This window comes from Onthophagus taurus, unplaced genomic scaffold, assembly GCF_036711975.1.
Source record: "Onthophagus taurus isolate NC unplaced genomic scaffold, IU_Otau_3.0 ScKx7SY_15, whole genome shotgun sequence".
Taxonomy (NCBI): Eukaryota; Metazoa; Arthropoda; class Insecta; order Coleoptera; family Scarabaeidae; genus Onthophagus; species Onthophagus taurus.
The window spans coordinates 5,356,106-5,381,455 of record NW_027248940.1 but is presented as its reverse complement, the minus strand read 5'-3'; the positions used below and the strand labels follow the sequence as shown (position 1 = coordinate 5,381,455).

The window sequence follows — 25,350 nt, the reverse complement described above, 5'->3', positions numbered from 1 at the left end:
GGGTAATATTCGATAGACGACATACCCCAGAGCACACAATTAAATCAAGTAAACTCTCGTGCGGTGGAGAAATTCTAGTTGGTTCATCTACCAATTGAACCAATTCAAATGACAATAATAAATCATTAAATCTCCCAACCGTCAAATCGTCAACCGATAACATATCAATGTTAACATCACCCATGCACATCACTTCATCAAATAAAGGAACCAATTCTGATAATGTTGAATCAAATTCTTTCAAAAACGTATTGCAACTTCCCGATGGTGGACGATAAATAACACCAAAACAATAATTCTTTTTTCCCATTTCAAGACCAAACCAAAGCTGCTCATAAGTTGTCTGTCGAGTGCAAGGAATTATATTATAATTGAACCTCCGTCTAATATAACATGCAACACCTCCCCCTCTAGTCCCCCTATCAGCTCTAATTAAATTATAACCATCAATGGCAATTATATCAGATGCAACATCATCATTCAACCAGGTTTCGCAGAGCAGGAACAAGTCAAAATCCCCCTGAGACACCAGCCGTGAAAAATCGGCAAAACTAATCAATAATGACCTCACATTAAGGTGAGCTATACGCATTAAACTTAAAATATTAATTAAATTTAAAAAATATATATATATAAATATTAAACCCAAATAAAGGCTATTACGCTTTAATAATAAACAAAATGAGTGAAAATTAACATGTGATACGCAGAAATGTTACAATAAACTTCATCGCAATCTTTTCCATCGAGCGGTTACGAAGATATCGATCTCTAAAGTGAGGGGCGTTGACTTTTTGCACGGATAGTAGGCGACTATTAAAGTCACTCATAGATTTCTTAACTTCATCGTTGATGGATGTCAACAGTTTTAAACCTGCAATCGCACCTTGACCTCTCGACATTGTCGCTTATGTAAACAATGCAATATAAACTTAAACCGGTTTCATAGCTGGACCACCCACACCACGCTGAGAATAGTCGTTTTGAAACTCAAATATCAAAAATAATACTTAATTCGCAAGTAATGCCACACTAAAAACGCCATCAGTTGAAAAGAGCGACTAATGAACCATTAGTTACCAGTTTTAAAATATCTGACGATGTAAATCAACTAAAATATCACAATAATCGCGGACACCAGGTTAGCTCGATATCTCTCTTACGTGTGAAATCGTTTGTCGCATGTCATATAATATTGATAAGTTACAATATCTTCATATCTGTTTATATTTCTTTATTAACCTTTATTCATTTTAAAACATCATCACATTCTTTCTATTATACTTTAAAATAAAACAATCTTTTTTCACTACTGTTCTCAACGACTTCTTCTGGACTTCTTCTTTTCTTGCTGTCATCTAATCGTGTTCACTGCTTTATCGACTCAACGGCCGATAATTACAGATTTCCAATTGGTGGTATTTCGTTGCAGATTTCTCCATCCTCCAGGGGCGCGAAAGGTTGCTGCTCCGGGGGAAGTGGACATACCTTTCCAATCCCTCTTGTTACAATTCCATTCGATGTCTTAACAGAGACAACTCGAATGGCACCATCTTTTCCAGGATGTAATTCATGGATGCGTCCTAGTCGCTAACACTGTCGAGGAACGTTTTCCTCTCTCAAGAGTACTAAATTCCCACATCGAACCCTTTGGTTAGCATTATTTCCATTCTTCTTCCATTTAGCTCGCGTTTGCAATGTGCACAGGTACTCCTTAGACCAGATTTTCCAAAACATTTGGATTTGGTGTTGTAATAACTTAAAAATGTTTAGAGCACTTTTTGGAGGTTGAGGTTCCGCAGATTGTGGTAAAGCAGTAAGTGATTCTCCAATGAGGAAATGTCCCGGTGTGAGTGCTGACAGGTCATTAGGATCATTGGACATTGGGTACAAAGGACGGGAGTTCAAAATTGATTCTATTTGGCACAGAACAGTTGTCATAGCTTCTATTGTTAAACTAGCAGATAGTATCTTTTTTAAATGATTTTTCATGGATTTTACTGCACTTTCATGTAATCCACCGAAGTGAGGAGTACGTGCAGGCATGAATCGCCACATTACATTGTTCTCCATTAAATAGTCTTGTACATCTTCTGACCAATCTTTACTCCGATTAAAAAATGATTGCAAATCCTTATTAGCTGCAACAAAATTCGTGGCATTATCAGAATATATGCTAGCAGGAACACCACGTCTACCCACAAATCGTTTAAAACAGTTCAAAAACATCTCAGACGTTAAATCGCTGACCAGCTCCAGATGAACAGCCTTAGATGAAGAGGTTTGTTTCTAAATTTCGACTCCTTTATAACAAAAGGTCCGGCAAAATCGACATTTACAAATTTAAACGGTCTAGAATCTTTTATTCGTTCGTAAGGCAAATCCGCCATTTTCAAGCTAAACTCTCTTCCGGGATTGAATTTAAAGCACACGTGACAATTCCTGAGCACTCCCTTGACAGTTGCCAAACCAGACACAGGCCAGTATTTTTCTCGTAGACTAGCTAATAATCCCTGTGCTCCTAAATGCATGTACTTCAGATGTTCAGCCTTTATTATCAGCCTTGTTACAAAATGACTCTTCGGCAAAATGATTGGGTGTCTTTTGTCAAAAGTGTACCTTGAGTTTCTTAAGCGTCCCCCCACTCTTAAAAGTCTATGCCTGTCCAAAAGTGGATCCCGTCCCAAAATCTTACTTCTTTTATTAATCGTACCATATTTCGTTAAACACTCTATCTCCTGGCGAAAATCGCCCCACTGGATCAACTTCAAAACAACATCAAATGCATCAGTAACCTCATCAGCAGTTAAAGAAGGTGCGTTTACCTTTATTGATTTATTGCACTTATTCACAAATCTCCTGCACCATGCAATTACTCGTATCAACGTTCTTAAATTCGAAAATTTTTCCAAAACATCAAACCTACTGTCGGAACATAAAAGCGTTATCATCGATATCCTTTTTACTTCACACAACTCATTGTCATCAGATATCTTCACTGCAGTATTTGGCCAATTTAGCTCATTCATTTTAAATCTATGAGGACCAGTAAACCAGGTAGAAAGCTTTAAATTTGATGCTGAGGCACCTCGAGAAAGAATATCAGCAGGGTTATCAGTACCTGCAATATGATTCCACATTTCACATTTTGTAAGTGATTGAATTCTTTGAATTCTATTTGCAACAAAAGGTTTGAATTTCTTATAATCAGATCTTATCCAGTAGACAACAATTGAGGAATCAGTCCACAAGCATACTCTAGCAACTCTGGAAGACAATTCTTCAGAAACGACCTTGACCAAAGTAGCAAGTAACACAGCACCACACAACTCAAGTCTGGGAAGCGTACATTTTTTTAAAGGTGCAACTCTTGATTTTGAACAGAGTAACTCCATTTTGACCTTATCTGAGTGATCCTTAGAACGTAAATAAATCGCAGCACCATACGCCTTTAAACTAGCATCACAAAATCCATGAATCTCTAAAAGAGTACAATTTTCAGCAATCGTGTTGCGAGGAATAGCAATGCTGCTGATTTGCTTCAAATCTTCAGTGAGTTCAGCAAATTCGTTTTGCATTGTTCCCGGTAAAGGATCATCCCAATCCAAGCTCAACGACCACAAACCCTGCATAAAAAGTTTAGCCTTAACAGTTATCGGACCAACTATGCCCAAGGGGTCAAAGATTCTAGAAATCAATGATAGTGCCATTCTTTTAGTTACTTTATTATTCGAGTTCAGATGTAAGTTGATTGAGAACTTCAATACGTCTTCTTGCGAATCCCAAACCAAACCCAAAGTCTTTATTTCAGAATTATCTTTAATGAAATGTTTATCGTTCAATTTGCTGTGTCCAGAATCATTCAATAGCTGGGAACAATTACTTCGCCACTTTCTCAGCTCGAAAAAACCATTCTCTAGAATATCATTGATTTCAGTCTTGAGCTTTAAAGCTTCAGGCATGCTGTTAGCTCCAAAGGTGATATCATCGACATACATATTTTTCAGTATTAGATCAGAAGCCATTGGATAGACTTCTTTGAATTCAGAAGCGATAGCATTAATGCATCTAGTCGTCAGATAAGTGGCAGGCTTCAAGCCATAAGTAACAGTATTCAATTTAAATATTCCTATTTTGTCATTCATATTTTTTCTCCACAGAATCCTTTGCCAATCTCGTTGCTCTTCACTTACTAATACCTGTCGAAACATCTGCTCTACATCCGCAGACAACACAATATTATATTCTCTAAATCTTAATAGTATAGCAAATAATTCGCTTTGAATCACTGGACCATTCATTAAGATGTCATTTAGTGACAATCCGTTACTGCTCTTAGCACTAGCATCAAATACTACCCTTATTTTGGTGGTAGAACTGTCCATCTTATGTACTGCATGATGTGGTATATAGTAAGCCTCTCCTTTCAAATCATCTTTAATTGGCATCAGTGTTTCCTCATGCAGTTCATCAACTCTTGACATGTGATCAGCGTCTTCATATTCTTGCAAAAATTGACAATATTCAGTCTTCAGAGTAGGATTTTCCTCTAACCTTCGTTCCAAATTACGAAATCTTTTTATTGCCATGCTAAGACTGTCTCCCAAAACAAAATCATGACCAGTTGGGTATTTAACAATAAATCTACCATCCTTGTTTCTTCGTGTTGAATCTTTAAAACTCTTTTCGCACTCCAACTCCTCCAAACTAAAATCCGTTTCTTCCCCTGCATCATCCATCTCCCACCATTTCTCGACAGAAATCTCTATGTTGTTGACATTGTGAAACGTTTGGTGACATGTTACATGGTTCACCGTGGGCAGTGTTCCGGTGACTAACCATCCGAAGTGAGATTCTCTCAATGTAATCGTATCTAATTTAATCTGCCCGTCCAGAATTAACTCATAAAATATCTGTGCACCCAACAAAATGTCTATCTTTCTAAATAAAAAATCTAGGATCAGCCAAATGAACATCCCCTGGTAGTTTGAATTCAGATGTACATAGCTTCACAGCGGGAATGTTCTCAGTAATTTTACTAATGATTGAGTGAGAGATTGAATGAGAAAAGATAAAGTCGTTGCAAATTTTCCTCTTTCTGAAGCAACTGTCGTTGTTGCAATATTCTTCCCCCAGGATGATGAACCGTTAACTCCAGAAATTTTTACCAATTTTTCTTCAGTTTTCAATCTAAGTTTTCTTGTCAGAGATTCAGTTAAATAATTTGCAGTAGAGCCACTATCCAGAAGCGCTCGTGCTCTTACCTTATTACCAAAACAGTCTTCTATCAGAATCATTGCTGTACATAACAATACCTGACCATCGGCGTGTTGCTGTGTGTGTCCAGTTACTTCTGAAGTATTATTGGCTTCAGAAGCTTTCCACTCAAAGTGCAGAAGTACATTATGTTTCGCACCACATTTAGAACAGTTTCTTGCCTTACAGTCAATATATCGATGCTGTCTTCCCAAACATAAAAAACACAAATTTAACCTCCTTGCCTCATCTCTTCTTTTATTTATGTTAAATGCCAGAAAATCTTTACATTTGAAAATAGTATGATCCCTTTCACAGTAGTAACAGCACAACTTTCTCGTATTCGATAGATGCGTAGTAGCAGTTTTATAATTTTTATTGTTAATATTTTTATTCTGTTGATCTGATTTGCTCGTTATAGTCTCTAGCAACAAACATCTTTGTTTCAAAAAGTTATCCAATTCAGATATAATTAAGTATATCAACAATGTTCCCCAGGAATCCACAGGTTCACCAAGTGCTTTAAGAGCTCGGAAATGTTTCAGATATGTGTCATACAACCTCCTCAACAGAATACTATCTTCTTTATGCAGTGTTGGTATATCGACAATTGATTTTACATGTGCGAGAATAGAAAGTTTTTTATTATCAAAACGATCACACAGAATTTGCCAAGCAACATCAAACCCATCATTCGACACTTGGATTGACTGGATAGTTTCAGCAGCCTTACCAATTAAACACCCTTGTAAATATCTAAACCTTTGAACCTTGCTCAATTTTGGATTTTGCCCTACCGTGGCCTCAAAAGTGTCCTTAAAACTTTGCCAGTTTTCATATGAACCATCATACGTTTGCAAATTCAAGGTTGGTAGTCGTATAAAATCATCAGTAATGGCATTTGTTGCAGACTCCGAAATCCTGGTATCCAATTCAGTAGTAATATTCTCCCTTTCCAAGAGCCTTTCACATTCGGACATTATTCGATAAAACCTTTCTTCGAATGCTACACGATCTTGTTCGTAATTCGAGTCACCATCAATCAATTCAATCTTCAACTGTACTTCCTCAAACTCATTCAGCAATAGTTGAGCTCTTACTTGTCTTGCTTTTAATTCAGCCATACAACCATTATTTTCTATGAATTTTGCTACATAGTTCTCAAATCTAGTCAATGCAGATTTTGTGACCGAGCGAGTTCTAATTAAACCGTTCAAATCAGCCATCGTAAATCGTAATCAAAAGGTTAGGAACAGGGATCAGATAAAAACAAAGAGGGATTCAGCACTCACTTACTCGTTTTTATAAACTTTTGTCGTCAAAATGGTGGATTCAGCCGTGTCACGCCCAACGTGGATTTTTTCTTAATTTTCAGTTTTTTCAACCAGTTTACCGATATATCCGGCTTCTCGAAGGACCATGTTTGTTTATATTTCTTTATTAACCTTTATTCATTTTAAAACATCATCACATTCTTTCTATTATACTTTAAAATAAAACAATCTTTTTTCACTACTGTTCTCAACGACTTCTTCTGGACTTCTTCTTTTCTTACTGTCATCTAATCGTGTTCACTGCTTTATCGACTCAACGGCCGATAATTACAGATTTCCAATTGGTGGTATTTCGTTGCAGATTTCTCCAATATCGTTGTTCTACTTTTCTATTTTTGTAAAAATAGGTTGTATTTTTTGAAAAATTTGGTTTACTGTTTTTTAATAAAAGTGATATTGTATTGTGTTGTTAATGCCATGTTGCACATTCGTATACATATACTTACAGACATATAATTTATTTCAACCTTATTAAGATCGGCATTTGATCAAATAGGAGGTGCACAATCAGCGATTGTGTAGAATCGAACTCGCCCGTTACTCGCTTCGCTCGCTCGACTCGCAAACTCAGACTCGTTCGATAAAAAATTACTTTGCTGACTTGGTACATAAATATCTATTATTGAAACAATTTTTTCAAAAAACGTCATTTTATACTCCTGCTTTAATTATTAACAGAAAAATAAGTCAATAATTTCACATGAATTGCTTTAATTTAAATTTAAATTACTCGTTTAATTTAAATTTAAATTAAAGCAATTCATATAAAATTATTCTTTTAATCAAAAAATGTTTCGTATAATAGCAAACTCCTGATTCAAAGTAAATGACAGGCGATATCGTGAGTGAAGAGCTTGGAGCCGCAACAGTGAGGAGAACAAGACTCGATTTGGGCTATAGCGTCATAATAAAGATGTATGTCATGATAAAGAAGAAGAAGATGAGTTTAAAATTAAACATTTATTAATTTAAATTTATATCCAACAATTCTTTTAATATTAAATTTTTAAATGGTGATTAAAATTTCTTTTTTGAAATCAAAGTAGAAATTGTTCTAAACCAAGCATAACATTTTCTAAGATCCTGCAATAAAATTATGTTAATTTTTCTCCAAATATTTTTTTATATTATTTTACCCCAGTCATTGAAGGATAAGACACAACACCCAACATCCCGAATTTGATGTTAAAAGTGAGTTGACTTAAACACAAGAAAACCAAAACGTCCTTTTTAAGTTTAACATCCGCATCATACCAATTCATGTCATAAATAGCCTCAGTTAAAGAAACGTTCTAAAATTAAAAAGATTAATTTCTTATCTCGTAGTATATTTAATTATTTACCGCATCAATAATACGTTGTCCAATTGAATTAAATATCATCAAAGATAATAAGCATGAGATCATGACACAAAAAACAAATATATCGAATCGCTTAAAAATATGATACAAATGATAAATAATTTAAATAACACAATTAAATACTAACCAAAGCAAACGCTGAAGCAACTAAAATAATGAACCCAACACTACAAATTCGTTGTAGCACAATTAGTTTTCCATAAACTTTATAAACAAAATTAAACAATCTAAAAATTTCTTGATGATACTGCAAAACTCGGCGCAGTTGTACGTTTTCTTTATCCCCAATTTTAAATTTAATTTGATTTATTAACAAAGTAATATGTTTTAAACGAATTATAATCAATTCAAACGAGTACGCAATCAAAGCTATCGCCCCTATAATCAAATTCAAAACTGCAACGAAGAAAAACATTTCCCGTACAACCAAAAATCCTTCAAACCACGGTTGGCGTTTATACGGCATATAATATCCCAAATATAAATAACAGGTGTTTCGAGTGTTATTAAAACATTTTTTCCTTAACAACATTGCATTCCATAGAATTGTATATGAGTACGGTGTGAGATAATAAACATATTTGAAACCGTATTTAACGAAATTATCGATAAAACGAACCTGGGTTGGAACTCCAAATCGATTAAAATCGCTTAAATCATTCATTAGGTTTATCATTTTGCCCCGTTTGTTACTAATTAATAAAGTTACCAGTACCAAATTTGTGTACATTATAAAGGCGAACACGTCGAACAAATATGAATAAAGATCTGTATGAGTATCTTAAAAAAATATTATTACAATTAAGTCTAGATTTTTTTTATCGAAGACTTACCCATAAATTTTTGTATGATGGGATAAATAATCCAGATTAAAGTTAAAATAATATTTAATATGATCCTGTTTTTATAAACTGGTTGAAGTGGAGATGCGTGAATTTGATCAAAAAAATGTTCCACTTTTAAAAAACCTAAGGTTTTAACCCACATCTTGTTTAAACTCTGTTTAAAAGCAAAATGAATGTGAATCAAACGATCGAGTTGTTTTTAAAGAAATTGTCCTTAATGGAATGGAATTAAGAACGATTAAATCGATTTTTATGAGGTACAGTTTAATGATTCGAAATAAAAAAATACTTTATATACCTATAACCATTTACTAACAGACTGTTGATTTTATTTATTAACAGGGTGCAAACCAAAAAAATTACTACATCGAAATTAACGAAAATTAAATGTTTACATTTGAAATAATATAAATAGATTAAATTTTCTTTAAAGTGCACTTTATTTCACTTTGATATCTTAACTAGTACTTGAAATACGAATTTTTTATTTTACACCATCCTAATTCATGTTGCGGGAAAAATTTTATTCAAAGCATCATAACCACGAGATTTAGGAAATCAAAATAATTATTTTTGGTATACCAACACTAGATAAAATTTGCGTTAAAATAATTTTTATCTCGTTATGATACTTCTGTTAGTTTTTAAGATATTGATATTTAAAATAATAAATATAGATTAAATTTGCTTTACAATGCACTTTATTTCACTTTGATATCTCAATCAGTTCTTGAGATACGAATTTTTTATTTTACATCACCTATTAACCGATTAAATTTGCGTTAAAATGCTGTTAGTTTTTGTTAGATCATTTAATCCACCTCTGGTGCGAAGTTGAGAAAAAAGATTTTCTAACACGTCTTGATTAAGTCTATGGGTTAAAAGATATTCAATACCATAATCGGTTTTTTAATCTTCATATAGGGCTTTTAAAGAATTAATGGACATTAGCACACCTTTTTGAAATGTTTGGAGTGATCTTTTATTCTTATATTTCATTTTGCCAATTGTGTCGTACATTTCATTTAAAATCTCATTTTGTAAATTTAGGTGTTTACCATAGCCACATTTCAACAAAATGCTATGGTCGGGAATATAAGAATTCATAATATCGAACCAATTGTTTACAAGACTAATGAAGTTGCTAAGCGCAGATGCTTGTTGATTAGAGTGATAATGAATTAATGCTGTAGCTGTGGTATGCGATAAGAGCTGCGATGCTAACTTGACATTCTGCCTTCTAGCGCCTTCAAAAGTGATGTGATCTATTGTTAATTTAAAACAACTGCTAACTTCTGTGTTGCATTCGTTTATAAGTTTTTCTAAGTATGTTTTGTTTATTGTAATGTCATTTATTGTAAATTCTGAATCTATCAACCAATTCCTAATTCATTTTAAAAGGTGAGGTGCATCCGCAAAAAAATAAATCTTTTTTGTAGTTGTTGGATGTACTGTATATGAGGATTCGTGTGTAATACCTAACTCTCTCCACAAACCAAGATTTGAGGGTCCACAATCAGACACACATGCAATCACCTCAAAACCAATATCATGCAGTTTATTAATTAATGTTAATAACAAAGTACCAGTCATTCTTGTATCAAAACCGGCAAAAATTGGCTGCTGCCAAGATCCAAACAGTCCCCTGGCGTTCACAACCTGCATTTGTGAATGTGGACCAATAATTTGATCATATTTCCTATCATACTCATACAGTTCTGCAACTTTCATTTCGTCAAATGACAAAACAACAAGCCTTTCTTGATCACTGTACCCTCTTCCAGCCACAGATAGAAAAAGTAGCATGTGATGTAAAATACCCTGTCTCATATTAATTTTTGAAGCCCAAGATTTTAGCGTTGATATACCTAACATAAATAAAATAAATTGATATCAATAAAATTATTGAATAAAAGTAAACAAGTAAAAATAATAAATTAACCTGGTAGGGGATAATTTAAATGAATCCGTAAATACTGATAGCATCGTTGACTAAGATATCTAAGAGTGAATGCGTTTGTAATATCTTCTTTACCCCATTTTACAATCCGTTTGTTATGGATAACTTTTTCTACTTGCTTTGGTGTAAATATATGTTGTATTTTATTTTTTAAAATGTTGTTTATTTCTTTAGAATCCTTTTGTGTAACATGTTTCATAAGACGTTGTACTTTTCCATTTAAAAAACAGTTTTGACGCCTAATTGTCTTTATGAGAACATCCTTCCTACGTAACTTTCTTTCCAAAACATAATTTTTCTCTGCTAATTCACATATTTTTCGTTTCAATTCATTTATTGTGTCATCAGTTGTTATCATATCTTCAGTTTGACATGCTACACTGGATTTTAATAAACAGTTTACATCATTTCCCTTTGATAATGGTTCTTTTGAAATATTTAACAATGATGTAGATGGATCAAGGTATTCGCAGATATTTGAAACGTCGTCTTGAGATGCTCCCAAGTTTAAAGTGGGTATAGCTGTCTTCTTTAGAAGCCGCCTACGTTTCAATTGCAACAGTTCCGCATGTAGGTCGCGTTCAAAATCTTCAGGACGAAAATGTAATGAAGACACCCTTGCTGTTGTAACATTAACTTCCTCTTTACATTTAATCAGCCATAGTTTCCGAACGTCTTCCTCTTTGGGTATGTTAAAAAACGATATATTTAAACCAATAACTGTTGATATAACATAATTCGAACGACAATTTTTAATTGCACATGAAACAGGCATCTAAAATTACAAATTTTGATGCGGGGTTATAATAAATCATAGCTTATCTGTAAATAATTACCTTGGTATTGAAATTATTAAAAAGTTTCTTAACACTAATTATAAATTTTCAACAATAAAAATCAGTAATAAACAAAAAAAAACTATTTTATAATATAAAATAACCGAAATGACAATGAAAAAAACAGAAATCGTATTACGGTGTATTGCGGCTGGATCTGGTGACGTCACGATGAGGGCATCTAAGGGGGGGAATATTTTCGTACGTTGAAAAGGTTGAGTCTGGCCAACCTGGTACAATACGCTTTACAAACCTTGGTCAGTGCATGTTACCACTTATTTACAAAAATAATGCCGTCGTGGAGTTGCAAAAATAGCAGTAAGAACGGCTTTCGACTCTTCAGAGTACCACGAGAAAAAAAGAAAGGAAATTTGGCGTAATTTTATCAACAAAACGAAATAGTTTTAAATTTCCCGCGTGACTTTTGAGCCAAAATGGCGACCACCGTGGTACTTTGTAAATCTAGGGACTATAGTTTAAGTAATTTCTTAACTAATAGAGAAATTTACAGTAACCTAAAATTCGAGTTGAAAACGCCGATTTTACTTTGATTTTATTAACTCTAATTATTATATTATTTTTGTAATAAAATCGTGAGAAGTACATGTCAAATCGTGAGATTAAAGGTAATATCATGAGATCTCACGATAAATCGTGAGACATGGCAACCTTGGTCAGTAACATCATTAACCGAGGTGATAATAAAATCAGTCAATGTAGAAGATATACCAGTTGTACGTGTAGGCATAGTTATTATTTGTTTAAGAGAAAACGCTTCAATTGCTGACAAAAGACGAGAATAAGGACCATTAATATTTAAAGCATTCAGATTAAAATCAGTAACAAAAATAGACAAGGCATCTTCAAAAGATGTCAAAACTGCTGCAAATTTGCACGCGGTCTATAGACTATACCAATTATCATAGTAATGTTATTTAATTTGATCTTAATCCACATGTGCTCAATAAATGGATTCACCTCTGACATAAGTATTTCGAAAGAGTAATTGTTCCCAATATAGAAACCAACACCACCACCGCGACCAACCTCACGCCCAGCAAATACATATTGATAATATAAGTACGAAGGATTTCACGGCCGGTGTGAATTAAACTAAGATTAGAACTAAAACTAGAAACTTTCGGGTTTTGCCGTGCGTCTTTTAATAAAAGGTTTGACGTTTCGGATGCCATGTTGCAACCTTCTTCAGAAACTGGTTCGAAGTGACGAGATCAAAAAATCGGTAACTATATATAAGTCGGAAAAACTAATTACTTATCAGAAGTTTTACCAGCTAGAATGACTAGATCGAAATCGCAGAAAGGTGGTTAGTTCTCAGAGGTGTGTATCGTCTTATATGTTTTACCCGAAAGAACCGTAGGTGTATTTTCTTTGTTGTTATTATTAGTATTATTTTTCTTTTCTTTTTTTGTATTTAATTGATTGTATTTCATTTTGCATATACGTTATTATTATTATTATTTTTCTTTTCTTTTTTTTTATATATTTAATTGATTTTGCACAAACGTCGCCGATTGTGCAAGGTAAAATAAAAAAAATATTGGTAAAAAGTAAAAATTGTGCTATAGCATTAGTTATATTTTTCTTCTCTTTATTTTATTATTATTTTCTTTAGTTCTTTCTTTATTCTTTTGGGTGGGTTCGGTTGAATTCTTCTGCGTCATTTTAATATGCATAATTTAATGAGAGTTGCTCATTTAAATGTTCAGTCTTTGTCTGCTCACTTTGCGAATGTTACTAACTTAGTAGTTGAGAATGAGCTGGATATTTTTGCGATGACCGAAACTTGGGTTTACTCTCATTCCAATTATAATGTGTTTGCTTTGCAAGATTATCAATATGTTAAACTAAGATTAGAACTAAAACTAGAACTAACACTAGAAACTTTCGGGTTTTGCCGTGCGTCTTTTAATAAAAGGTTTGACGTTTCGGATGCCATGTTGCAACCTTCTTCAGAAACTGGTTCGAAGTGACGAGATCAAAAAATCGGTAACTATATATAAGTCGGAAAAACTAATTACTAATCAGTTAACGCTAATTACAAACTAATTAATAACTAATTGCGTCGCGTCCGGTGTGAGGCGGGAAGAGGTCTTCGTGTTCACCACCATCTTCCATGTTCTGCTAAGCTCCCAGCCATCCTCTCTGTTGACGTTATTTTTATGTCGGTGAATCTCTATGGCTTTTCTTGTCAGTCTTTGGTAGTATCTGTTGTCCCTAGCCAGCACCTTTGTTTGTTCGAAGTCTATTCGGTGCCCCTCTGCATGGCAATGTTCCGCAACCGCCGACTGCTGGATCTTCTTCAGCCTTACATCCCTCTCATGCTCCTTGATGCGGCACTCGACGTTGCGTCCAGTTTGGCCAACATAAACCTTCCCACAACTACACGATAGTCGATAGACTCCCGCTCCTTTTAATGGAGTTAGTTTGTCCTTGGCTATCGGGAGTGTGTTCCGAATTTTGCTGACCGTGCCGTACCGCACTACGATGTCGTTCTTCTTGAGGTGCCTAGCAATTCGTTCCGTTACACCTGAAACATAGGGAAGACAGATAAATCCAAGTGGTTTTGTACTTACCGTGTCCTCTTTCTGCTTTCGCTGCTTGATGGCCTGGTTGATGTCCCTCGAAGTGTATCCATTCTTCTGCAGCACGCCTCGTAGAAAGTGTTGCTCCTTCTTCAAGTTCTCTCCTTCACATAGTCTCGCTGCTCGCTGAAATAATGTACGGATCACGGACCTCTTCTGAACTACGCAATCGCCCCGAAGAAGGTCCCAAAGGAGGAAATCATCTGCGAAGTGGAAGCAGCTGTTCGAGGGATGCCTGCACTGAAAGCAGAAGAGATCCGACAAGAAGTTGCGAGAGTATTGAAGTCAGCAAAACCACCAAAATCCAACTTGACGGTTGGTGAAAAGAAGGCACTCCGATCTATAAAAGAAAAATCAGAAATCGTCGTGTTACCAGCAGACAAGGGGAATGCCACCGTTGTTATGGACAGGAAAGAATACGACGACAAAATGATAAACTTACTGGACCCAGCCACCTACAGGAAGATCAAGAAGGACCCCACAGACAAAATCGTTAGAAAAATGAAGGAACTGATAAAATCCACTGGAATTCCAGCAGAACAGCAGAAAGGTTTGTTTGTGCAGGCGCCGGTACCACCAAGAATCTACGGACTACCGAAGATTCACAAACCAGACGTCCCCCTCCGCCCTATTGTCAGCGCCATCAACTCCCCAACATACCAGCTGGCTAAACATCTTGCAAAGATTCTGTCCCCCTTTACAGGTAACACGGAATCATATGTCAGGGATTCTACACATTTTGTGGAATCGGTAAAAGGTGTAAAGCTGGATGCTGGGGATATGTTGGTAAGTTTCGACGTGGAATCCCTTTTTACTAGAGTACCAGTTAAGGATGCTGTAGAGGGTCTTCGCCGAAAACTCATTCCGGAGGGTTTACCAGGATACGTGCCAGATCTGGTGGAGTATTGCTTATCGTCGACGTATTTCAGCTGGAAAGGAGAATTTTACGAGCAGTTCGAAGGGGCAGCCATGGGATCTCCACTATCGCCAGTTATATATATTATTTTGAAGAAGAGCCAGTGGAAACCAAAACTATGGCTCCGATATGTGGATGACACGTTTGTGATATGGCAACAAGGTCAAAAACGGCTCCAAGAGTTCTTGGATCACTTGAACTCTCAACATCCTATGATTAAGTTCACCATGGAAACAGAAACTGCCAAAAAACTACCTTTCCTAGATGTGTTGGTCACCAGGACGACAAATGGAGATATAGAACTTGGTGTATACCGAAAGAAGACCCACACCAACAGGTATTTACAGGGATGTTCACATCATCATCCCCAACAGAAGAGGTCCGTGATCCGTACATTATTTCAGCGAGCAGCGAGACTATGTGAAGGAGAGAACTTGAAGAAGGAGCAACACTTTCTACGAGGCGTGCTGCAGAAGAATGGATACACTTCGAGGGACATCAACCGGGCCATCAAGCAGCGAAAGCAGAGGGAGAACGCGGTAAGTACGAAACCTTTTGGATTTATCTGTCTTCCCTATGTTTCAGGTGTAACGGAACGAATTGCTAGGCACCTCAAGAAGAACGACATCGTAGTGCGGTACGGCACGGTCAGCAAAATTCGGAACACACTCCCGATAGCCAAGGACAAACTAACTCCATTAAAAGGAGCGGGAGTCTATCGACTATCGTGTAGGTGTGGGTTTATGTTGGCCAAACTGGACGCAACGTCGAGTGCCGCATCAAGGAGCATGGAAGGCTGAAGAAGATCCAGCAGTCGGCGGTTCCGGAACATTGCCATGCAGAGGGGCACCGAATAGACTTCGAACAAACAAAGGTGCTGGCTAGGGACAACAGATACTACCAAAGACTGACAAGAGAAGCCATAGAGATTCACCGACATAAAAATAACGTCAACAGAGAGGATGGCTGGGAGCTTAGCAGAACATGGAAGATGGTGGTGAACACGAAGACCTCTTCCCGCCTCACACCGGATGCGACGCAATTAGTTATTAATTAGTTTGTAATTAGCGTTAACTGATTAGTAATTAGTTTTTCCGACTTATATATAGTTACCGATTTTTTGATTTCGTCACTTCGAACCAGTTTCTGAAGAAGGTTGCAACATGGCATCCGAAACGTCAAACCTTTTATTAAAAGACGCACGGCAAAACCCGAAAGTTTCTAGTGTTAGTTCTACTTTTAGTTCTAATCTTAGTTTAACATATTGATAATCTTGCAAAGCAAACACATTATAATTGGAATGAGAGTAAACCCAAGTTTCGGTCATCGCAAAAATATCCAGCTCATTCTCAACTACTAAGTTAGTAACATTCGTAAAGTGAGCAGACAAAGACTAAACATTTAAATGAGCAACTCTCATTAAATTATGCATATTAAAATGACGCAGAAGAATTCAACCGAACCCACCCAAAAGAATAAAGAAAGAACTAAAGAAAATAATAACAAAATAAAGAGAAGAAAAATATAACTAATGCTATAGCACAATTTTTACTTTTTACCAATATTTTTTTTTATTTTACCTTGCACAATCGGCGACGTTTGTGCAAAATCAATTAAATATATAAAAAAAAAGAAAAGAAAAATAATAATAATAATAACGTATATGCAAAATGAAATACAATCAATTAAATATATAAAAAAAAGAAAAGAAAAATAATAATAATAATAACGTATATGCAAAATTAAATACAATCAATTAAATACAAAAAAAGAAAAGAAAAATAATACTAATAATAACAACAAAGAAAATACACCTACGGTTCTTTCGGGTAAAACATATAAGACGATACACACCTCTGAGAACTAACCACCTTTCTGCGATTTCGATCTAGTCATTCTAGCTGGTAAAACTTCCTTAGAATTCAAATTATCTCGGTCATCCTGGTGGAGGATCGTCAGAATTTGACCATTAGACTGTTTAATTCTGATACGTCCGTCCGACGTCCAGACATTCTCTTTACCAAACATTACTGTGACATTCCTGTAAACCTCCAGCCGCCATCTAGAAAGGAACTCGCTGATGCTATAACCTGTTCCCTTAATGTTTTTTATTGAACCAAACCTTATTTCTATCCTTATAAGTTACAAATTTGACAATAATGGTACAATTTTTCTTTTTTGGTCACGTTATCCGAATTACCTGCCTTTTTCGACTTGTTCCTTGGTTTACCCAGACGATGACACCGGTTTAAAAAATGTTAGCACCTGGAGACCAGTTAGAAATTTTTAATGAACCGATAACGTCTAATACTTTACGCTCCAGAACGCTACTAGGTTCTCCTTCGCTTTCACTTTCAGGAATTCCATGAAATACTAGGCAGTTACACCGCGAATAATTCTCCAAATTATCAATTTCCTTACTATTGTTTACCATTGATTGAGTCAGTTGTTGAAGTGTGGACAGAATTTCAGATTGAAACTTCACAAACTGATCACGAAGCGCCAGTAGTTCAGGAAGCTTCTGATTAGAGACCGGTTATAGCCTTATCTAGGCGACTATTAAAGTCACTCATTGATTTCTTAACTTCATCGTTGATGGATGTCAACAGTTTTAAACCTGCAATCGCACCTTGACCTATCGACATTGTCGCTTATGTAAACAATGTAATATCAACTCAAACCGGTTTCATAGCTGGACCATCAGCTTCACGCTTAGAATAGTCGTTTCGAAACTCAAATATCAAAAATAAAACTTAATTCTCAAGTAATGCCTCACTAAAAACGCCATCAGTCGAAAAGAGCGACTAATGAACAATTAGTTACCAGTTTTAAAATATCTGACGATGTAAATCAACTAAAATATCACAATAATCGCGGATCGACTCGGCACACACCAGGTTAGCTCGACATCTCTCTTACGTATGAAATCGTTTGTCACATGTCATATAATATTGATAAGTTACAATATCTTCATACCGTTAAATTTTGCGGTTGGCCATAAAATGTTGTATGCAACACGTCAGCAAAGTGTGTTTATCGAACTCGCCTGTTACTCGCCTCACTCGCTTCGCTCGCTCGACTCGCAAACTCAGACTCGTTCGATAAAGCATCACTTTGCTGACTTTGTACATAAATAACTATTATGCTATCTATTTGAGGGAATTAAACTGACACTTTGTGCTACTGTTCTAGTAAACTGTGGATTTATCGGCATATACTATTTTGTCTTATACTATTTGCGGCAGGTAAAGTACTTTACCTGCCACAAATTATGATAAACGCATTAAAAGGCTTAATTTTTCTCTATTTGAAATCGCACTGTCTTCTCCACTATACTAACCACAGAATAAGTTGTTCTGTGGTACTACCGACCATTGATATCTAGTGAAACATTACCGAGGTATATTAACAAAACAATTCGTTTGTCACTTTAAATTTTGCGGTTGGCGATCAAATCTTGTATGTGTTAGACTCAATTGACAATTTCGGACAAGTGCCGAAAAAATCGAATATTTCGCGGAATGTTTAAGTGCATTTGAGCAAATGCCGAAATAGAAGTGAATTTCGGTATTTGAACAAGCGCAGCTTGTATAGTTTAATTCTACACAATCGTCGATCGCACCTCCTATTTAAGCAAATGGCGATCTTAATAAAGATTAGTTAGCGGTTAGTTTTTAGGTTATAAAAGTCAGTCCAGGCAGCACTACCGACAATCGAGTCTAAACCAGTGATGGGCGCGGGGTAAATACCCGGCGGGTAGGTATTTATAAAATGGGTATTTATCCGGGTATTTACCCCGGTCAGGGTAAATACCCAAACAGCGGGTATTTACACTTGCGCGCACTGCGTCAACTGGTCGCGTCTCGCAAGCACCTGTATTCTTGTTTAAACTTGTTTGTGTAATTTTTGACTGTAGTTTAGTTGCGCGTAGTTCCTTATAGAGTAGAACACGAAATAAAACCGTAATTTAAATAAAAATTTATAAAAATATACTTCATTTAAATTAAAAAAAAATAAAAATATCTTTTTGTGTAGTAAAAAAACGTGTTGTAAAAATGCCAAAAATTAAGGGCAAGGCTTGGACATTTTGTAATACTCATGAACAGGGAGGTGTAATATGCAAATATTGCCATCAACGGTATAAACACGGTAATGTTAATAAAATGACAACTCACATTGTTAAAAACTGTTTTGTTATAGATTTATAGAATTTAATTTGACTTGTTTTGCATCTTAGCGTTCTGAGTTTGCGTGTAGTGTATACTGTTTATATAAAAGATGTAAATTTTGGGAAACCAGTTTCAGTTCCAAATAAATTTTTAGTTGAACACATCTTCGTACTTTTATTTGAGTAAAGACGTAGCAAGTGGCGACGAGGATAAAAATTATAAAAAGTGAAAATAAAGTTAACATCAAGAATGACAACAGGAAGAATTGAAGAATTCGATGTAAGAAATGGGAACTGGACATCTTATATCGCACGTGAGCGTCAATTTTTTAAAGCAAATGAAATAAAACAGGAACTCGAAACGGCCATGTTAATTACGGTTATGGGGGTAGAATCTTTTGATATATTAACGGATTTATGCAGCAAGAAACCGGAAGATGAGAAATTTGAAGATTTAGTAGTAAAAATGGAAAAACATTTTAATCCGAAACCGTCGGAAATAGCAGAACATTATAAATTTCGTCGCACTGTACAAGAACCAGAGGAAAACATTACAAATTTTATGGTAAAATTGAAGAAATTTGCAAAAAATTGTAATTTTGGGGCACAATTGGAAGAAAACCTTCGAGATCAAATAGTGTTTGGTTTAAAAAGCGAAATAATTCGTCAACGTTTGTTTTCGGAAGCAACTTTAACGTACGATACGGCGTGTACATTAGCTATTGGTATGGAATCTGCAGCAATCAACGCGGGGTTTGTAATGGGATCAACAACACAGATGAATAAATTCCAGGTGGTTGGACGCCATCAACAGGAAGTCAAGCCGGGAAAATCGTCAACGCAAGATTCGTCCACCAGAGGGAAACGATGTAAGCACTGTGGAAAGGATAATCACAGCGCCGCCAACTGTTTCTTCAGAGAAGCGAAATGTCACACGTGACATAAGGTTGGTCATATTAGTGCCATATGTCATTCTAAAGTAAAGAATAATAAAAATAATTTAAAATTTAGACCTAAATTTAATAAATACGTAAGTAATAAGCATTTTATTGTTTTTAATATTTACAATTTTTATCCCCTTAATACATTCTAATATATATATTATTAGTATATTATTTTCACCCTCTACCCTCTTCCTCCATTTCCATACCCTCGGCTCCTCGGCCCAATCATCCCCTCATCCTTCCCTTGGTCTCCTTACCCCCACAACCTTTCTCATCCATCGTTTCCCCTCTCCTAAGATCTGCCCTCGGTCCAACTCCTCCCCCCTCAACTCACTGCACCCATTCAACATATGTTCCAACGTTTCCCATTCCTACCTGCATAGCCTACACCACCTTTCCTCATCGGCCATCCAGTATCTGTTAGCTCTCTCCTCGTTTCCACAGCGGAACCTAGCCACCAACTTCTTCCCTTCCTCATCTCCTTCCAATAACAAGTACCTAGGCAGCCCCTCCGTTATTATCTCCCTGTACCTTTCGTTATACCTCCCCTCTTTTATTTGTGTCCTTCTTTCCTGTCTCTGCACATCTCGGTCCCTATCTCTCAACTCCCTCCACATCTCCCTACCCACCCTTCGTCCACTATTTATCTCAGTTACCGAGTAGCCTGTTCGTCTATAATAGTTGTCTCTGTCTCCTTTCCCATATTTGATCTTTCCCTCTCTAATTTCCCTCCAACACTCCCCCAAGATCCCGCAGTTTGGCCTCCCTTCTATTCTTTCTTCATATTTCACTGCTCTCCTGCCCGCCTCCACTCTGACCTTATCCACCTTTACCTCTTCCCTCACTATATACCCCGGTGTTTCTCTCGCCACCCCAAGCACCCATCTCCAGTATCTAGCTTGCACGTCCTCCAGCATTGCCTGCTCTCTCCATCCCCATACCTCTGCTCCATACATCATCACACTGCTAACCAGGCCTTCAAACATAATCTTCCTCGCTGCCAAAAGGGGGTGGACGGCAGAAGACGAGCGGAACTGGGGAACAAGTTCATCAGGACAGACTGGTCGGAAGAAGGGGTAGCATTCTACAGGGGAAACCTCGACACTTGGCAACAGAAGATACAAGAGATCAATGGTTGGGAAGAACTTATTCAGGTAGTGCGGGAGGCAACACTGAAAAGGGAGTGTGTACGTAGGGGCGGCAGAGTAGGGAGGAACGACTGGTATGATGGCGAGTGTAGGAAGGCGAAGAGGGAGGCGAGAAGGAGGTTGAGGCAGTGGAGACGGGGGAAGATAGGGGTGGATAGATATAGGGAGGCCAGGAGAGGATACAGAGAGTTATGCAGTAGAAAGAAAACAGAACTGAGGAAGAAGGAGGCGGCAGAGATTAGCAGGATAACAAGGGAAGGGGAGGTCTGGAGGTATCTGAAAAAGACAAAGAAGGGTAGGGAGAGGATAACCAGCGAAATACACATGACAGATTGCAAGAGTTACTTTATGGGATTATTGGGAGGGGTTGAAACGAGGCTAACAGGTTTGGGAGGCTATGAGGGAGATGGGGGAGAGGAGATAGCAGAAGAGGAGATGGAAGCAGTGCTTATGGGATTGAAGAAGGGAAAGGCGCCAGGGGAAGATGGGATCCAGAACGAGGCATGGTTGGAAGCATCAAGGGTGGTGAGAGTGAAGCTGTTGGAGGGGATGAATAGCGTATGGAGAGGGGGTGGGTTTCCGGAGGGATGGAAAGTGGGGGTAATTTGCCCAGTATATAAAAAGGGTAATAAGGGAAGGAATTAACCTACTAGACTCGGCATACAAGGTATACACGAAGATACTGCTGGGAGGACTGGAGGAGGAGATGGAGTTGGGGGGAATTTTGGCTGATGGGCAGGCAGGCTTTCGGAAGGGAAGGGGAGCAATCGACAACGTGTACGTGTTGAAGCATTTGGCAGATAGAGAGCTGGATAAGAAGGGAGGGAAATTGTACGCCCTATTTATAGATTTGAAGGCGGCTTTTGATAAGGTGGATAGGGGAAAGTTGTGGAAGGAGATGGGGAGGAGGGGGATCACGGAATACCTAATTGCGAGAGTGAAGGAAATATACATGGAGACTATGGCTAGGATAAAAGTGGGAGATAAGCTGAGCGACGTGTTCTGGACGACGAAGGGACTGAGGCAGGGATGTCCGCTGAGCCCAAGTCTGTTTGCACTGTATACGGCGGACCTGGAGGATAGATTGGGGAAGGGGCAAATGGGAGGGTTGGTGGTGGGAGGTAAAAAGGTGTATATGTTAGCATACGCGGATGACATCGTGGTCATGGCGAGAGAAGCAGCGGAGATGAAAGATATGATAAAGACATTGGAAAGATATTTTAGGGGGAAGGAGCTGGAAGTGAATGTGGGGAAGACAAGGATGATGAAGTTTTGTAAGGGTGGGAGAAAAAGAACAGAAAACTGGAGATGGGAGGGAAAAGAGATCGAGGAGGTTATGGAGTATACTTACTTGGGGTATGTGTTCAGGGAGGACAACAGGGAGGGGTCGCATGTGATAGCTATGGCAAAAAAGGCGAATAAGGTGATGGGACAAGTATGGGGTTGGGGGAAGAGAGTTTTTGGAAATACGTAAGTAACGATGTAAATAAATCAAATGATGATAATGTTAATTTCTTTAATATGTCAAGCGAAAAATGCAAACCGTTAAAGATAAGTTTAAAAATTAACAATAAAGTTTATATAATGGAAGTTGACACAGGGACGGAAATTTCCGCCATTTCAAAGGATATTTATGATAAATATTTCCTTAAACATAAATTAGAAATCTCTGATATAAATTTAAAGTCATACAATGGAAATAAAATTGTTGTTTTGGGATTTTTGCATGTTAATGTATATTATAAAGACGTAAATCAAAACAATTTGAAATTATACATCATTAATCATGGTGGCCCACCATTGATTGGTCGTGATTGGATAAAAAAATTGGGCATTTCAATTGATTCTTTATTTAATACGAATTCTATAAATGATTCAGATCTATTCGTAAAGAATTTACAACAAACATTTCCCAAAGTTTTTGAAAATAAATTAGGTACATTTAAGGTAGGAAAAATTAAATTATATCTAAAAGAAAATTTTATTCCTAAATATTGTAAAGCCCGTCATGTTCCTTTTGCTTTGAAAGATAAAATTGAAACAGAACTTGATCGGTTAGTTAATTTAAAAGATTTGACACCGATAAATTTTTCGGAATGGGCTACACCGATTGTACCTGTCCTTAAACCTAATGGACAAATACGAATTTGTGGGGACTATAAGATTACTATAAACAATTATTTAAATATCAATAAATATCCAATTCCAAAAATTGATGATTTATTGGCTACATTAAAAGGGTCTTGTTATTTTTCAAAGATTGACTTATCACAAGCGTATTCCCAGATTGAATTAGATGAAGAGTCACAGAAATTAGTAGTAATTAATACTCATAAAGGGTTATTCAAATATAATAGATTACCTTATGGAGTAGCTAATAGCCCAGGAATATTTCAACGATTAATGGAGAATGTGTTTGTAAATGTACAAGGAGTAGTACGAGGAGTAGTGCTGTTTTTAGATGATATTTTAATATATTCCGAATCAAAAGAGGAAGTCATTGGAAAATTATGAAAGAAGTTTTCAATAAATTAGAAACTTACGGATTAAAGCTACAAATATCTAAATGCAATTTTTGTATGAAAAAGGTGGAATATTTAGGCGTAGTAATTGATAAAGAAGGAATTCATACTTCTCCAAGTAAAATCGAAGCTATTTTAAAATGTAAAACGCCAAATAACGTAACAGAACTTAGAGCTTTTTTGGGTCTAGTTAATTATTACGCAAAGTTTATACCTAATGCTGCTTCTAAATTAGTTCCTTTATAGGCATTACTAAAGAAACATGCACCTTTTCGGTGGAATAGAGAACAAGAAGTAGTTTTTGAGTCAATTAAAAAAGAAATGGGATCACCACGAGTATTAACGCATTATAATCCTAAATTACCTTTATTTTTGTCATGTGATGCAAGTTCTTATGGAATTGGCGCGGTCATTTCGCAGGAAATGTTAAATGGCGAAGTCCGTCCGATTGCATATGCATCTAGAACGTTATCACAATCAGAGAAAGCATACTCGCAAATAGATAAGGAAGCACTCGCGATAATTTATGGAGTTAAAAAGTTTCATCAGTATATTTTTGGGCGAAACTTTACCTTATTAACAGATCATAAACCTTTAATTAGTATATTTGGAAATAAAAAGGTGGAGTATAATTTTATCGACCTATCTATATTCAATTAAATTTATAAATTCCAAAGAGAACATAATCACGGACGCATTGTCGCGGTTGCCGTTAAAACATAAACATGAAGAGAGCGTCGATATGGGTTATTTATTCTATTTACAAGAATTTCCACCAATAAATCATAAACAAATTAAAATTCAAACTAGAATAGATCCAGTTCTGAGTAAAGTTTACAGTTATTGCTTACACGGCTGGCCGGATCGGAAAGATATAGGGGATAAATTTTTACCTTTTGTAAATAAGAAAGATCAATTACATTTGGAATACGACTGTATAGTATGGGGTTATAGAATGGTAATACCCACAAAATTACGTAGCGCATTATTAGCCGAAATTCATTTGAGCCATTTAGGAATAAATAAATCAAAGGCTTTAGCTCGCAGTTATTTTTGGTGGCCGAGTTTGGATGCAGATATTGAAAGAATGTGTAAAAGTTGTAAAATCTGTACCGCAGTAATGAATAATCCACCTAAAATTGCACCTAGACCCTGGCCCTTAACAAATAGACCATGGAGTAGACTTTATTTAGACTTTTTAGGACCTATTTTTGGTAAACGTTATTTAATTTTAATTGATACATACACCAAATGGATTGAGGTTGAGCAAATGAGTTGCACAAATGCAGAATCATTAATTACCTATTTGAGAAAAATATTTTGCCAGTTTGGTTTGCCGGACGTGATCGTATCCGATAATGGACCTCCTTTTTCTTCTGCAGAATTTAGTAATTATTTAAAATTGAATGGTATTCGGCAAATGTTCTCGCCTCCATATCATCCACAGAGCAACG

General features: G+C 36.4%; 2 protein-coding genes across 2 annotated transcripts; one reads left to right on the top strand and one right to left on the bottom strand.

Annotated features, from left to right (window-relative positions):
* Nucleotides 1-1,590: 1,590 nt before the first annotated feature.
* On the bottom strand, nt 1,591-6,482 carry LOC139432443 (uncharacterized). Its single transcript, XM_071200971.1, has 3 exons — nt 6,054-6,482; nt 2,340-4,913; nt 1,591-2,289 (listed from the first exon to the last, which is right to left on the bottom strand). The coding sequence occupies exons 1-3, from the start codon at nt 6,480-6,482 to the stop codon at nt 1,591-1,593; spliced, it is 3,702 nt and encodes a 1,233-aa protein (XP_071057072.1).
* Nucleotides 6,483-19,532: 13,050 nt separating this feature from the next.
* LOC139432441 (uncharacterized) lies at nt 19,533-20,222 on the top strand. Its single transcript, XM_071200970.1, has one exon. The coding sequence runs from the start codon at nt 19,533-19,535 to the stop codon at nt 20,220-20,222; it is 690 nt and encodes a 229-aa protein (XP_071057071.1).
* The last annotated feature ends 5,128 nt before the right edge of the window (nt 20,223-25,350 follow it).

Bases quoted from the DNA above. Each gene is read 5' to 3' on its own strand.
- LOC139432443 (XM_071200971.1), bottom strand. From the start codon at position 6,482: ATGGCTGATTTGAACGGTTTAATTAGAACTCGCTCGGTCACAAAATCT. The intron at 4,914-6,053 runs GTAGGGCAAAAT...TTGGGTGCACAG, and splicing joins AGGACACTTTTGAGGCCACG to ATATTTTATGAGTTAATTCT. The intron at 2,290-2,339 runs GTAAATGTCGAT...GTCGAAATTTAG, and splicing joins ATTCTAGACCGTTTAAATTT to AAACAAACCTCTTCATCTAA.
- LOC139432441 (XM_071200970.1), top strand. From the start codon at position 19,533: ATGACAACAGGAAGAATTGAAGAATTCGATGTAAGAAATGGGAACTGG.